At 38.9% G+C, this 16,593-nt stretch overlaps 1 protein-coding gene across 1 annotated transcript in view; it reads left to right on the forward strand.

Moving 5' to 3' along the window:
- GPC4 (glypican 4) overlaps positions 1-16,593 on the forward strand; it is a 112,603-nt gene that overhangs the window by 65,411 nt on the left and 30,599 nt on the right. Inside the window, exon 2 of the mRNA XM_016198006.2 lies at positions 3,997-4,155. Within this exon, the coding sequence (XP_016053492.1) occupies positions 3,997-4,155 (159 nt within the window). The remainder of the gene's footprint in view (positions 1-3,996; positions 4,156-16,593) is intronic.

The following is a 16,593-nucleotide window of genomic DNA, read 5'->3' on the forward strand; positions in this document are numbered from 1 at the left end:
GATAGAAACATCAATGATGAGAAAGTCATTGATCGAGCCCGCAACCCGGGCCTGTGCCCTGACCGGGACTCGAACCCCGATCGCCTGGCTCCTAGGCCGATGCTCAACCGCTGAGCCACGCCTGGCCGGGCGCCCTGTCTTTTAATATCAACATTTTAGGTGCTTAAAATAGAAATAGTTGTTGCCCTGGCCAGTGTGCCTGTGGACTGAAGGGTTTCGGGTTTGATTCCCAGTCAAGGGCATGTACCTGGGTTGCAGGTTTGATTCCCCAGCCCAAGTCTGGGCACATGTGGGAGGCAACCAATTGATGTGTCCCTCACGTCGATGCCCCCCCACTCTCTCTTAAAATCAAAGGAAAAAATATGCTTGGGTGAGGATTAAAAAATAAAAATAGAAATAGTTACTTTAAAAATCAGATGACTTGCTCCAGTTCTTACCAAAATGTGGAGCTATAATTCCATTTTCAGGTGTACCAAGACTGTCCCCTTTTCCCCTCCTTGTGCTTCTTAAGAGCAGAGAGACTGGTCATGGCACTGAATCCAGGTAGCCTAAATGTGTCCTGGGGTTTAATTCACAAGTGTGTCTTGTGCTGAATGTGTCTCAGCAAAGCTTTTGGCAAGAATGTCAAATTACATTTTCAAGTAATACTTTTTAGAAATGCAGACAAAATAAGTGGTGCATTCAAGGCTATATGGGCAAAAGTGGAGTGTTGGAGTCAGCTTGTTTGCACTGAGGAGAAGACGACTTTGCCAGAAGAAACGTTAGCCAAGTATCTACCCTGTGGTCGTCCTTTACACAGGGCAAGCCTTTTACCATTAGACATATTTGCCCTGGAAAATTCTTCTCTCTAAAATGAAAGTGGGCTATTTTTTTTTTCTTTTTTATTAGCTATTGCCGGAACAGTGATATATATTCCAGTGTTCAGAAAGAAGAAGGTCTCCATGAGGTCCTGCTGAGGCCTAGGGTGGATATGTAGACGGTGCGGTGCATGGGCTCTGCTGAGCTCTTTATATGTGCCAGTGTAAATGGTACTGTGTACTTTCAGCAGGTTCCCAGTAAAACTTTTATTGTTGTTAACTGTTTTTGAAGATTGTCTCCTGGATGTAAAATTCTTGTGGATAAGTTTAAACCCCTCAGTGTCTAGCACCTTCTTAAATGCAGAACATTATTCTTTCCTGCTAACTGTTAGAATTTGCTGGCTTCAGGTTGTGTGTGTGTCTGTATGTATGCATTGGGGGTGGGAAAAAGGGATGCTTTTTCTTGGACTTAGAAGCCTGTTTTCATAAGATCAAATAAGTGACCCTTTAGTTTATTATATGTTTGAACACCGCCAAGACTAGGTGAACAGGTTATTTTCCAAATTACTGGATTGTATTGCCTTGGAAATTAAATGCACTTCACAATAGAATCTTTGCAGGGGCTTGGAAATCAGCTTGTGATGAATTTTAGCCTGTGATAACCTGAAAAAGTAGCTCCTCCCTTATTATAATTCATTTAAATAGCCCTGTGTGTCTTAAGTTCTTATTCTGAGCATTCCAATTAATAATATTCTATGTGGGGTGTGAATTATATGGGTTATTTAATACAGCTGCAGCAAGTACTGTACCTAGTTGGGGTCTTTTGTATTATTTTATGTATTCAGACTGTATTTGGGGAAATCCTCAACCTTGAAACCAGGAGACAACTGGATATCTCTCTGTTAATTATATGTGCCAATAACAAAGGCCTGCTGCGAACTTGTTAAGCTAGTGAAGAGGGAGTTTTGTTTTTGGTTGTAAAAAAGGTGTTTCCAGAAAACTGAGCCTTAGCAACCCTTCTTTCATTTCTTCTTTTTCTTTTTAAAAAGACTTATTTATTTGAGAGAGAGAGGAAGGGAGAGAGAAACATTGAAGTGAGAGAAACATCGATTGGTTGCTTCTTGCATATGTCACGACCAGGGATGGAACCTGCAACCTGGGTATGTGCCCTGACCGGGAATCAAACGTGCCACCTTTTGGTGCATGGGACGACACTCCAACCAACTGAGCCACTCCAGCCAGGGCAGCCCTTCTTCTTTCACTAATGAGATCTAAGATATTCTGAGCCCAGCTGGGTGTGGCTCAGCGGTTGAGCATGGACCTAGGATCCAGGAGATCCCGGTTTGATTCCCGGTCAGGGCACAGGCCCGGGTTGCGGGCTCAATCACCAGTAGGGGGCATGCAGGAGGCAGCCGATCAATGACAACTCTCATCATTGATGTTTCTATCTCTCTCTCTTTCTCCCTTTCCTTTCCTCTCTGAAATCAATAAACATATATTTAAAAAAAAAAAAAGATACTTTGAAACTTCACAGCTCCTAAGCTCTTCTACACAACCTTCCCCCTCCTTTTTTTGTTTGAATTATCTATTGACCTAGGGTTTCAAAAATGCCAAAATGACTTTGAGAAGTTCTGCATGAAGGAGTTATTTGAAGATTGTTTCCCTTTCCCCCTTCCTTAAATAGTCTTTTAATGCTGCATACCCTGTTTTATCTGGCACTCCCCACTTTTTAATTGCCAGGAAGGAAGAATGATCGGGAGTATATATATCATTATTTGCATATGTGCAGATGACAGTCCTAGTATTAGTCAAATAAGCTGCCAACTCAATTTTATCTGAAGTAGCCGCCTATCCTGCCACTTTGGTATCTATCTTAGGTGAAGACTTCTATCCTCTAAGCACACACAGCCAAAAAGCAGGAAAGGCCAGCTCATGGCCTAGTTCAATTCCCATGATTATTGATGTTGTTAGAAAGCTTTGCTCTTGATTCTCCGTTCCTTTATTTATTGTACACAATTACCATTGACAGGCTCAGATGTCTCCCATATACTCATTCCTGAGTTCTTGAAATCTTGATTCCTTTCAGAACTCATTTGTCTTACATGGAACATGGATAGCAACAGCAAAAGGAACAGTGAAAGTGAATCCTTGTAAACATCTGTACAAAATTATACTAGGGTGCCTATACCACACCAGTTATTATTGGAGTGACTAGAGTACCTAGTGGGATTTATTTTTGAGTGGCTCTGCATCTCTTGGTCATTATGAAGGAGAAATATGGCCTCTTGAAAGCACAATTTTTGTCCTGTGTTAGGAGTAAGGTATAGGTGAACTTTGGGATCTATTATTACTATTATTTTTTTTTTTACAAAAAACAACCCTCCAAACCATCATGGCTAAATCAAAAGCAAAAATCAATTGGATTGGGGGAAGGGGAGACTCCTTGTGGGATGAGCTGCTGTGGAGTGAGATGTCTTTGACATTTCCCTTGATGATTAGGATTCCTTCACTGCATAAAGATTACGTTTATTGGAAACCATTAGTCTATATTGGAATGAGTGGCTACACCGCACAGATTCATAAGGTCAATACAGTGTCTAACATCTACCCAGAAGATGCTGAATGAGAAAATCTTAAAATGATGGACCATTTAATATCACTCCTTGACTTACCATAGACTCAAATTGGCTGACAACTCCTTGAAATGCACTTACCCCATTGCTTCCTCCCAGTCTAACTATTGCTTATAATATTTCTTCAGTTTTTGGTTGTTACATTTTATAAATCATTCTTCATTAAGGGTACCCTTTCTTGGAGTGTAAACTCTCAAAGCTAAAAAAAAACAAACCTATGTTTCATTTGTGTGACTTGCATAGAGTCTTAAAGAATTAGAAAAGAGACTTGGGTTGATACTGAATGATATTCTGTTTACTGGCCACACTGGTTTTCCTGTTATATAGCAGATTTCCTGGTTGGATAGTTCTTTTGTCTTTTGGGGGTGGCTTTATTATTTTATTTTTCCAAGCAGGGAAATACATGTTTTTGGTTTAATGAAAGTTTCCATACATAAGATGCCTAAGCCTTTGCTAGAACCTCACTGACGGAAATGAAGCAGAGTTTGTGCACCTAAATCAAATTCTTCCCTCTTGAACTTGATGAATGATGATGGAAATTGAGTGTCCTATATTTTATCTTTCAGGTGACCATTTGAAGATCTGTCCCCAGGGTTATACCTGCTGCTCTCAAGAGATGGAGGAGAAGTACAGCCTGCAAAGTAAAGATGAGTTCAAAAGTGTGGTCACCGAACAGTGCAATCATTTGCAAGCCGTCTTTGCTTCCCGTTACAAGAAGTTTGATGGTATGTATTGGAACTTTGGTCCAAGTAAGCATCCACATTTGCTTTGTTCCTGAATTTGTTTTACACCTTTTATTCAAGTCACATTTAAAAGTTGATAGTTAAGTTTGTACAATTACTTTTTCAGAGTTCCTCTGTTCTCTCAGCGTTCAAGTTTTCTCCCAAGATGTTCCTTCTTGTTGGATCCTAGGGGCAAGTTAGCCCTTCAGCTTTATTGCTTGAATCCTTCTGGATGCAGTAAAATCTGTATGGTAGGCATTATGGAAATACAGTCACAAGGAGCCAAAAAATAGATTAAAGTAGTTTAATTTAAATGCTTTTATTTCTTTTCTTTGGTGAACATAGAATAGTGTTGTTGACGCACATCACTTAAAAAAAGTCTTCCTAATAAAAAGCAGGCATGTGAAAACGTAGTCAAAATAACTGTAGAGATTCTACAGATGCTGGACTTCAAATTAAATTTCAAAATGGATTCCCCAAAGACAACTAGAATTCCTAGAAGCTCTGTAGAACACAGGCAGGATCAAAACTGAGTTCTTGAGCTTCCATGCAGCAGCAACCCAGAGGTAGCTAGTATACTATAGTCTTCATTAAGCTGGCCTCCTTCCCGGACCTCATTTTAGCGATGCTCTGGCTTGGTCTCTCCATGTAAAGCGACGACCAAACCCATTTCAGTTCTCTGTGCCAAACATGGATTCTCATATGCACACTTTATTTAATAGTAAAGAAATAGTCAATATGAGCCAACTGAGTAGCACTTCAATCATAATCATATCTGAAGCAATGTTACAGATAAAAGATTTTAAAAACGAGAGTATGGAGTCCAAAAACACATCAGGATCCTTTTCTTTGGTGCTGTTCACTCAATGTGAAGATTGTTATGAGGTCGATTTAATTTTAATAGGAATGATTTTCTTTGTGCTCGTTTTAAAGGCCATTCTAATTACATAGTACCTTTGAAGCGTGCTTTTCTTGACATTATACGTGGTGAAGAAGTACAAGGCAAATTTTTGAGATGTGAAATGTCTTTGAGTATTTCTGCAAAGGGCTCGTTACCATGGTGAGAACCTGGACTAAATTAGATTTGATATAGAAGGCAGTCCTCGGCTAAAGAACAGGTTGTATTTCAAATATTGGCTTTGAGATTTGTTATTTGAAACTTATAGCCAGTTTAATAAGTGTTAGTTGGGTTCCCGGGCTAGACCATGAAAGCATATTTTATTTGCAATGTAGTTGCAAATAATCGTAGTTGAACTAATTTTTTCTACCTAACATACCATATATTGTACCCATTTTTTCTAATACTTTGTATGCAGATTGTATGCAAAGTTATGTTTAGTCTTAATTTTATCTTTTCCTTTCCCGGGATGGATGGAGATGATTTTCCCATACCTCCCAACACACATGACCATAAAGTATATTTAACAATATGTTAGCACCACAAGAAGATTGGTGTTATTGGCAGAAGACATCATCTTTCTCTCTTGGTCACTAAATAATTAGTATTATTATTGAAAAGAGTGGCATTCTCTTAACTGTGACATTTCTCACTCAAGACAGTGATCAAAGCATTTTCCTTTACTTTGAGGGGAAAACTTAGAAAGGTAATCCGATGGTCATCTTTGAAAACTGGAGATGCTGATACTTAAAAATGACTACTTGGGGAATTAAGAAGGAAATTAGAAATTAAGATGGAATTTAGAAGGAAAAAAAAAAAATCCTGCTCTTTAGAAATGGCCAGCCTGTTGGTAGCATGATGGGATACAGATAAAACTATTTCCAGGTTCCAAAGCCGCCTCCTCCAAGTCACCCCATTTCTTATTAGACATATCTGCTAGTATGCAGCCCACAGACAGTGACCTCTCTTGTCCGTGAGCCTGCTGGTTTAGCTTTCTTTCCCCTTTTTGCTCCCCATGGTTTTATAGCATTACTTGTATGATTCCAATGTGTAGTTTTAAAAAGCCATACAGTAAGTGTTAACATATGTTTTTGAAAAAAGGACAGAAAACTGTTTCTCTTGCCTTTTCCTTTCAGGCTTCACATTCAATATATGTATTAACACTGATTATCAGTTTCAAAACTGGTCACAAAAATGATTATGAAATGCCAGTTTGTTTCTTCAGACTTTTAATTTAAAACATGACATAGACAATAAAGATAGTAAGCATAGATTAATTTTTTGAAGTAGTTGCTGAAATGTGTTTGTTCTGGAGATCAGAACAGAGCTGGGATATGCTGTATAATTCTTCCATATTAGGTTTTCTAAGACAAATACTTTTGTGGTAAAACCTCAGTTGACTGGTATCCAGCAAACCATAATCCTCAAGTGAGTTCTGCATTGATTGATTGATTGACTTTTAATTCTCAAGGCCTAAAGAAGATGTTGAATAAAATTGTATAGGGGATGTTGACTCTCAGAAATTCAAGGGTAGGGTGCTTTGCTTAAAGAATTGACCAAGCCATTATAAAAGCAAAACTCTGGGTTACTGCTGTGAATGAAAAGAGGAAGTAGGGCAGAGTAACCAGATGGCAGCTGGAGAACCAAGGTGGGGGCAGAGAGGCACCGCAGAGAAGCCTGAAGACAAGTAATGATGGAATAGCGAAGGGGACACGTGGAAACCTGTAAGGTCAAGCAACTTCCAAGGGGCATATTCTGCCATCTCCAAGATTGCAGTATAAATCCAAAGTGTTGACCCTGAGCCCAGGCAGCTTCCTCTGTCATCAAAATTTTAGTCATCTTTATGAGATACCACTTTTCCCTAAGGCAGGAAGAATTAATTTTTATAAAACTCTTTCATAAAATAAGACTTTTAGGGGATTAACCTTCTTTAACCAGAAATTATCCTATATTTCCAGTTTTTCATAATTCTGCCTCCATGAGCTTCAGTCAGCTCTGGCATTTTGGAGCCAGATACCTTGTATCCCTTATCTCTAAGGTATTTTGTTGTTGTTGTTGTTCTGCAGGTTTAATTTTCTGTTGTTTGCACACCTAAAGAGACTATAATTATTAGTTTTTAAGTTGTAAACTGGGTGTGGGTGTGGGTGCCCATGCGCACATGCCCCTGCACATGCATTTTCAGACCTGAGTGAAGTAGAGAACACTTCTTTAGGTAGCAACAAAATTCTCAGGTTTCCCAATTTTAAACTTGTACCTCTGAGTTTAAGGACTCACCTTTTTGCTACGCAGTCATCTTCTCCATCTACACTTTAACTTAGATGTTTAATACCAGAAATCTACCATCCTAGGCTAGAGACATAGAGCCTGAAAATGCTAGTGACAGAGCTAGCTGCTCCCCCTCTTGGCCAGTTCTGGGATGTATTTTTTATTTTTTTGAGGTAGAACTACTAATTAACATAGCTGAATCAGTTGTCTCATGAATATGCTAATCAATACTCAGTTCAGGGGCCTTTGAAAGAATTGCTTGGCAAAGGGAATAGAAATAATAAATATGGGGGCATAATTCGTGTTTTGGGACCACAATGTAAACACCCACCCCAAAAATGTCACGTTTTGTGAGACTTGTTTTTAAAGGAAGCATAGTTATATAACAACTACAAAGATACATTATTGCTTAACAACTCCCCGATCAAATTGTTTGCTAGATATTTCACATCTTAAAAAAACATCTTAAGGAAATAGAGATGTTGTCTGATGCTAGTCCACTGGGAAAACTTTGTGATTTTAGAAGCAAATGTTGCCACTTTGAACTGGAGGCAGAAAACACTGAATTGTCAGCCTGGTTCTCCTGCGAACCCACAGTGACCTGAGGCAATTAATTGGTCTCAGTTTTCCCATCCATAAAATGAGGGGGTTGAGCTAGATGCTCTCTAAAGACCCTTTCAATTCTAAAAATTCTGTGAATCTTCTGAACATGTGACTACACCAGCTGCTTTAATGAAAGGTCTTACAAGATGTTAATTAGCCGTCTGCACGGTAGCCTCTATTTTCCTCCTATCATTTCTGAACTCTCCGCTACTTTCACCAGGCCTTTGAAAACCCTCCCATGAGCCTGAAGCTTGTTAACTTGCATAATAGTAGAATTTTTCTGAATTAGCTTACAATGCACATAAAAGAAATAATTGTGTTCCATCTATCTGCATGGGCCAAGTATAAATCACAGTGGCCACCCTTTCCTTAAAGCCCTCTTGTTTTCTCTCATTTCACAAAGGCGGGACATGAAGCTCTCTTCAGATTTAGCCAAATCTGTGTTTTAATCACTGACTAAAATTTTTCCGTAGTTCTTAATGGCCATTACTTCATTAGTCCAGTAGGAAAACCAGCATGGAAGCTCACTCAGTGAGTTGAAGGCATTAGAATTCACATGCCCATGAAAGTAATGACATCACTGGGAGTGAGTCAGCCACTCACCTTCAAAGACAAATGTATCCAACTAAGTTTTATGGCCATTTGCTAGGCTAAAATGTGTGGAAATTTTCTGACCCCTGATCTTAACTATTTTGTAGAAACATGGTTTTATCATTGTCCTTTGCACAGCCATACTGACTGACTAAGACCTCCTGGGAGATTTTCACGTTGAAAAAAAGTCATAAAATAAACGTGTCATAGAAACGTATAGCACACACAAAGGATTGGTTTTTAATCCGCACCTCAGATTTCACTCATTAAGACATCCTTTTAAAATTTGTTGCTTTTCTTGAAACCTCTGCTACAGTGCAGCAGGCAACATTTCACAGGATGAGTAGCTAAGAAAGTACAGAAAAAGACATGAGGCCTTCTGGCCTTCCACCAAAGGCAGTGTTCTTTCCAGATCATGCTAATGTTCTTTGATTTAGTTGGAAAGCACTGCTACTCTTTCCTTTACAATTCTATTTTCTTTTCCTTCCATGTGAAGACGACTAAACTGCTGGGTATTTTTGCTAATTCTTTTTATAATCTCTCTGTGAAACTTGATGAAAATGAGCCAATGCCAGCTTACTGTAATCAAATCAAGAGCTCAGACGAAACACACACATCTCTGTATTGACAAAGGTTTTCTGCCTTTTGAGTTGTTATCTGAAGTGTGACCAATTGTGGCTCTAGTATTGGCTATTTCATTGGATGGAAAATGCTTGTGCAGCTTCCAGGGAGCCCTGAGCACTTTCACTTTGGGCCAGTGCTATTAGCTGTGACTTCTTAAAAAGACATGGCATCAGCAAGAAGGAGCTGATCTGTGTGGAAGCAAGTAAATAAATAGAAGAGCTTCGGCCGAACTGCTTTTATCTACTTTGTTGGTTCGTTGCACTTTGAGCCTGGGAGCTGAAACTGTTGTTGTTCATCTCTGCCCACCCTCTTTCCATGTGTCTATCTGTCCAAGCAAAGAAAAGGGCTTATTTGATCTCGCACTGGCTCCAGCTGATTGACTGAGAGATTCCCAAGCCCATTCCCATCACTTCTCTCTTGAAAGAATTAGCAGAGCAATTGAAACTCTTATAATAAATATTACTCAAACAGGGAGAGTGATACATGCGCCCACCTTTTCTGGAAGTCACTTCGATGACATGCCAGAAGATTTGAATATGCCCATACCCTTTGATTTAGTAATTCTACTTCTAGGTATTTATCTCAAGAAAAGAAAGGTCTCCGTACAGATTTATTTATGTACAAGGATGTTTATTGAAACAGCAGTATTTATAATAAGGAAAATAGGAAATCAGCCTGTACGTCTTATGATGATTACATTAGTATCTGTCCTTATGGTGTCATAGTGTGCAGTTGTTAAAAATGATGTTTTTGAAGAATTTTTAATCACACGGGAAATGCTAAACATGCAGTGTCATATGAGTAAAGGGTATCAATACAGTACGATCTCAACCATGTGACATACAATACATACACTGATCTCAAACATGTGACATACAGAACCAACAAAGTAGATAAAAGCAGTACATACATTCATAGGAAAAAGGAAGAAATTTTGGTGAACCATTGTTGCTCTCTTTTAATAGTGGGATTTGGGGTAATTTATATTTTTTTCATACCTTTCCATATTTTCAAATTGCTACAATTTGAAAGGAATACTTAATAGGAAAAATTGTATTTTTAAAATAAAATGTAAAAACTGCTTTGGTTTAAAAAATTTGAATTTTTTCCTTTAAGTATCAGAATGTTCATTGTAGACAATTTGGAAAAAGTATTGAAAATGCACTGAAGCCTCCAGCAATTAAGTTGAATGAATAGAATAAAGAGAAATAAAGTTACTTTTGAAAGCAAGGTATATATTTTTTTTACTACAAAATATTACTCAAAAATTAGGGTGAACAAAATTGAAAAATATATTGAAAACAAATTACCCCTGGTCCCTAACACTCAACCAGTCACCACTGTATTTACAACAGTTTTTTGCGCAGGTAGGCGATACATATACATACATGCAAATTGGCATCATAACATTATGCTATTTTGTGTCCTGATTTTCTCTCTCTCTCTCTCTTTTTTATTTTATATATCTTTATTGATTTCAGAGAGAGGAAAGGAGAGGGAGAGAGGCAGAAACATCAATGATGAGAGAGTCATTGATCAAGCCCACAACCGGGCATGTGCCCTGACCGGGAATCGAACCCTGATCGCCTGGATCCTAGGTTGGCGCTCAACCGCTGAGCCACGCCCGGCCAGGCCTGATTTTCTCTTAATATTAGATCATGAGGAGATAGACTGTGTATTATGAGGTTTGTGTTTGAGGCCATATAATAGATCCACATACAGGTTAGTGTGCGGAACACTTGCTTTGGTTGCTTTAGCCTGCTAGCTTACTTATGCATGCCCCCAGCCTTCTCTGGGCATTTCTGAATGTGAGAGGATATGGGTGTGCTAAAGTGAGTTGGTTTGCTGGTGCAGGAAGTAGTGCCCTTCTTGGAAATGGAATGGGGTCCAGTGGAAGGGACCTTATGGTACTAAGCCTGTGTCCCTGTTCAAGTTAGCAGGAGACCGGAGCCATGAGAGATACACATTGTATTTACTCACTAGAAGCTTTAACATGAAAAGTGCGTTAACTAAAAAAATTAACTTTGGGAAGTAAGGACTGTTCCTACTTTGGCAGGATCCCCTAGCGCCTTCTGATATGTTAACAGCCCCTAATAAGCACTGCAGCTGGCAACTGTCTTCTCATCCTGGGAAAGTCCTATTGATGTGCTATCAGTTGATGAACAGTAGTCAACTACGTGTTCCTTTCGTACTCCCTACTCCCTGCCCTAGCAGGCACTTTTGAGGATTGAGATTATGCCCAAATAAAGGAAAGTGCGTGTTAAAAACATATACAGACTTCACCAGAAAAGCAAGACATTTGTAGATGTTTCTGTTAGCTTGTCTTCATTAAGTACTTGATCTTTGGTGAAAGAATGGATGGGCATAACTCTTTGAGTTTTCTTAACAGTGTGAAAAGTATGATTTGTAGCATTTACAAGGAGGCTGCTTTTCTCAGGAATTTTGTTGATGTGGTAACGTAATGTTTGTACGCCACACCAGGGCTGTGAAATACAGCCTTTACAGTAAGTAAAGAGGAAATTAATCTTTATATGTAAAAACGGCTTCCTAATAATATAAATACAAGGCGGTAATTTATAGCACCAAGCAAAAGAATTGAATAGAAAGAACTTCCAATCTCTTAAGGTCATGGGTTAATTCTAGAATGCATTCTAGCTCATTAATCAATGGCCAGTCGATTGTTTATAAAGGAGTAACTGATGGCATTTAATAGCAGAACTGAGGGCCTTTTGACCTGCTTCAAGAATTTTGGTTGTTTATTTGATGCAAGACAAGTGGCTGGGGATAGAAGTTTCAGAAGTACATGATGTTCTTTTTTTTAAAAGACAGGATATTTAAACAACTTTTATATGGAAAAGTTTTGCCTTCTCACTTTAGTTTTTCTCATGTTAAATTGGTACTATTGACATTAAGAATAATCACCTTTTAGAGCTGGAAAATACTTACAATCCCCTAGCTCAACCCTTGTACTGGGCTGACTTTGGGCAAAGAAGGCCGGTATGCAAATGAACTATGTGGAGAGGATTGGGGAGAGGATTGGCCTGCTGTTAAATTATTAATTTTCCTTTCCTTATTTTTTTTGCCTAATCCTTTGCCCTGATCATTCATTCATATCTGTGTGTGTGTGTGTGTGTGTGTGTGTGTGCGCGCGTGTGTGATGTGTTTAATATCGTCTCTTTTAATATAATGTCAACCCAGAGAAGAGATTTTACATTTCTCCATTCCATATTTTTCACTCAATAGTCACTCCCACCCTCATAGATGTCTGGGACATTTCATAGCATTGGAAGCAAGAGCCATTAAGCATTTCCTTTAGCTAAATTGCTCCCAATTTTATAAGGCCCTGGGTCTTCTTAACTGATCTCCAGCAGCTTTGGCTTAATTTATGTTCCCCCCAGATGGATAATATTTGACTCTGCCAGGAAAGATTAAAAACCAGCCTTCAAAGATTTCTTAAGTGATTGTAGATATAAAGAAACTCTGAAGGTGACAATATACCTCACATATTACGAATACTGTCCATTTATTGAGCATCTATTGTATGCCAGGCACTATCCATATGAGGTTAGTTAGTAATAGCTCCATTTTATGGATCAGGCATCAGAGAGTCAGAGAGGTGAAATCTTTTGTCCAATCAAGATCGTATAGTTCATAAATGAGAAATCCCATGCTTTTCCCACTGTGTCATTGCTGCTTTAGATATGTAGCATGTTACAGTGTTTATTTCCATCTCTACATTAAGTGCTCATTCATGAGCCCTAGGAGTAGCGGTTGCTTGATCCTTAGAACATAAATTCTTAAGCCTCCAAACTGAAATTGAAAGGAAAATAAACCCTGATCACATACACCATATTTCAAATGCTTGTAAACTATCTCCTTTCTGACTCTTTTCAGACACCAATAGCGTCACTTAAAACAGACTCCCTGAGCAGCATTTTTCATGACTACAAGCAGTTGCTGCAAGGGAGATCTAATTTCCAATTAACTCAGCTTCTGATCGTTGTGGAACTCTGGTTTACACTGCTCCTGGCTGAGTTCTCTCTTAGCCACCATGTGTGTTATAATTGGCTTCAGGCATAATGATTATGAAGGGATGATTGCTAGGTGTTTCAGGACTATACAGTTTTTCTTCAGTGGTTAAGATCTGACTCTAATCCTGAATTCTGAATAATGGGGAACAGAGTGGAGATGAGCATTATAGCAATTAGTGAAGTTGCTATTGATGGCTGTGGACTGTGACCTGAATGTCTAATTTGTGTTCAGGTCCTCATTGTAGAAGGAAATGTCATAGGAAAAAATGGGGGATCATGATGTGAAAGAAGTATACAAGAACGTTGGAGAGCTGCTTGTTTGTTAGAAGGAACAGATGCAAAAGTTTGTATTTTCCTTATAGCAAATTATGCTTTGGTTGATATTGTACCTAACTGGTATGGATTTTAGAATTTAAGTTAAGTTTGCCAACTTTAAAATGTCTCTGAGGCAAAGAGCCCAGGTAGAATAGTCCCATTTAACAAGGCCAGTAAGGATAAGTCTAAGGAGAAATGAGTTTGAGTCCCTTGGATCCTTTGCCTTTTGTTCTGTTGATGTCCATAGGTGCTGTAGATGAATATTTAAAACCTGCTCCTTGAAATGAAGGATTAAGGATTTTATAGGTGCTTTAAATTTTCTGGTGTACTCATAAAACCATGTGTGGAGAGTGGCAGTATAGTAAAGGTGAATTGGATGGAAGAAATTTATCTTTCTAGAAATTTTCATTACAGTATGAATGGGGAGGAAGGTTTAGATGCACAGCAAAACTGTGCTTTGATTTGAGCCATTAATAGCCACTCAGTACATACTTAGTCATCGCACAGCCGTGTGGAGAGATCAAATGATCAGATTTTAACTTGTTGAGTCAGTTTTACAGAACTTCTATATGTAGTCCATTCAAATGATCTTTTGTATTTGTAATTTATATGGCTATACTAAAGAGCCTTTAAAAATGTGAAGGAAAGTAAATCGATTTTCTGAATTGATTAAATGAATTAGAATTTAGTAAGTATATAGCATCAAGCTAATCTCTTAAAATATAAGCTAATCTCTCCTCTCTCCTCTTTCTCTCCCCCTCCCCCTCCCCCTCCCCCTCCTCTCTCTCTCTCTCTCTCTCTCTCTCTCTCTCTCTCTCTCTCTCTCTCTCTCACACACACACACACACACACACACACACACACACACACACACACACACACACTTATACCCTTTCTAGACAGAATTTAAGTCATGGGAAACAAGGTAAAGTCCATGGTGGTGTTGCACAGAGGGCAAGGCAATTTGAAATCAATCCTCTTAATTAGATCATTTCTCTTGTACTTCGTAGGCTCTTGACCTGAATGAGGAACACTAAGAATACTTTATTTTTTCCATAAAATGTTCAGTGCCTCAGTGTTTCTTCGACCTGGAGCACTTTGAACTCTGACATTTATAGAAGTTTTAAGTTCACAGTAAGCTTGACATGCCACTCTGCCCCGCCCTCAAAGTCAGTATGGCTGTATGTGCCATTCATTAGAAACGCAGGTGAGTCTTCAGAATTATTATTAAATGAGCATGAAAGCACAAGTCAAATAATTCTCAACATCTCGTTTCTACACTAAATAGTGTGTACCATTTTTAATATAATAATATAATATATAAAAATTTAATACAGATGCTCCTTGACTTACAGGGGCGTAACTTATGTCCCAAAAAATCCATTGTAAGTTGAAAATCTTGTAAGTCAAAAATGTATTGTGTACACCTTTGAAACAGCATTGCTAAGCCTAGTCTGCCGCAGACGTGCTCAGAACACTTACATTAGCCTAAAGTTGGGTAAAATCATTTCGCTGCTGCTACCCAGCATCACCAGAGAGCATTGTACTTCATGTCACTATCATGGGAAAAGATCAAAATTCGAAGTACAGTTTCTACTGAATGTGTATTGCTTTCGCAGCCCATAAAGTCAATTGCAAGTTTAACCATCACACGTCAGGGACCAACTGTATGTGGAAGTACCTATGGTTGCCCTTGGAATCTGGTGTTTGGATTGTAAAGTATTTATCACACTGGATTGACACAAGGCTTGCACATTGACCTCAGTGACCACACTCTATTTTCCCATTATGTGAGAGCTATCTATTTATGCAACACACTGGGCGTGTAATAACACACATCACTGTGCTTTCTTTTATGTCCCCAATGAGTCAGCCCCATTTAATAAGGATGCTGGTGATTCAAGCAAGGGGTGGAAAGTAGACCAGATGACTTTTATGGTCTCTTCTCACCCTAAGACTCCCCAACTTTGAATTCCAGTGAAGTGCCACTTGCATTTGACACTTAGTTGAGAGATACTTCCACACGAGAAAGTTTGCCCCCAAAACATAAAGAAATCACACCCAAGATTGTAATCAAAAAAATTTAAAACCCCAATTCATTGAAAATACATTTTACACTTATTAAAACATGAACTCTTACCTCAATGCTTCACATTCAGCACAGTCCCTGAGCTGGTGGTCATTGCTACTGAGAAGTAAAGTGGGAGAAGTCTCATTGAGTGGTTCTCAAACTTCAGGGTACAGCAGAGTCACAGATGGCTGGGGCCAACCCCCAGGGTTTCTGATTCCCAGTCGGTTTAGGCTGAAGCCTAAGAACTTTCATTTTCGACTATTGTGTTTGTGATGTTGATGCATGCCCATCATGGCACCACACTTGAGAACCAGTTGGGATTTTGGAGAGAATCAGAGACCTTCCCAGGTACCCTATTTGAGTAATGCTTTTCATATGGTTCCCCTAGCTCCTTCTGTACTTTCTGGCCTTCTTCCAGGGAGAGAACATTGGTCACATGCCAGGCTGTACACTTGTAATGGGGATGATGGGGTAGTTGATTTGCCCGTTTTTTAATCTTCAGAGGAAATCTATTTCTCTTTCTCTCTCTGAAGACAGCCCAGGAAATAAAAGGCAAGTGGTAGAAGAAAGAAAAGCCAAACAAACACACATAGTTTGAAAAGCTGGACCTAAAGGACTATGATTTTAGCCCCAGGTCTCATGAAACCACATGGTGATGAGACAGGGGCATAGGTATGGAATCTCTTGAAAGTGAGGAAAGTCACACACATTCCCTCGGAAAGGCTTCAGTGTTTTCAATCCAGGTTTTATGAGACTATTTGGAATAAGTTTTGAGCCTCCAGTTTGCCTACCCAACATGAAAAAAGCATGATTTTTTCTCACTATTGCATTTTGATGAGCTCTCTAATGTTCTCCTGGCTTTGATGGAGGCATCATATTTTCTTTTCTGCTCCATGTTCACTTGGAGGCAGTTTCTTTTTTCTTCTTTTTCTTAACTTTCTTTATCTTTATTGTTGAGAATATTACAGGTGTCCCCTTTTTATCCCAATTGATCCCCTCCACACCACATCCATCCCACCTCCAGGATTTCCCCATACCAATGT

Source organism: Miniopterus natalensis, chromosome X (genome assembly GCF_054644295.1).
Source record: "Miniopterus natalensis isolate mMinNat1 chromosome X, mMinNat1.hap1, whole genome shotgun sequence".
Taxonomy (NCBI): Eukaryota; Metazoa; Chordata; class Mammalia; order Chiroptera; family Miniopteridae; genus Miniopterus; species Miniopterus natalensis.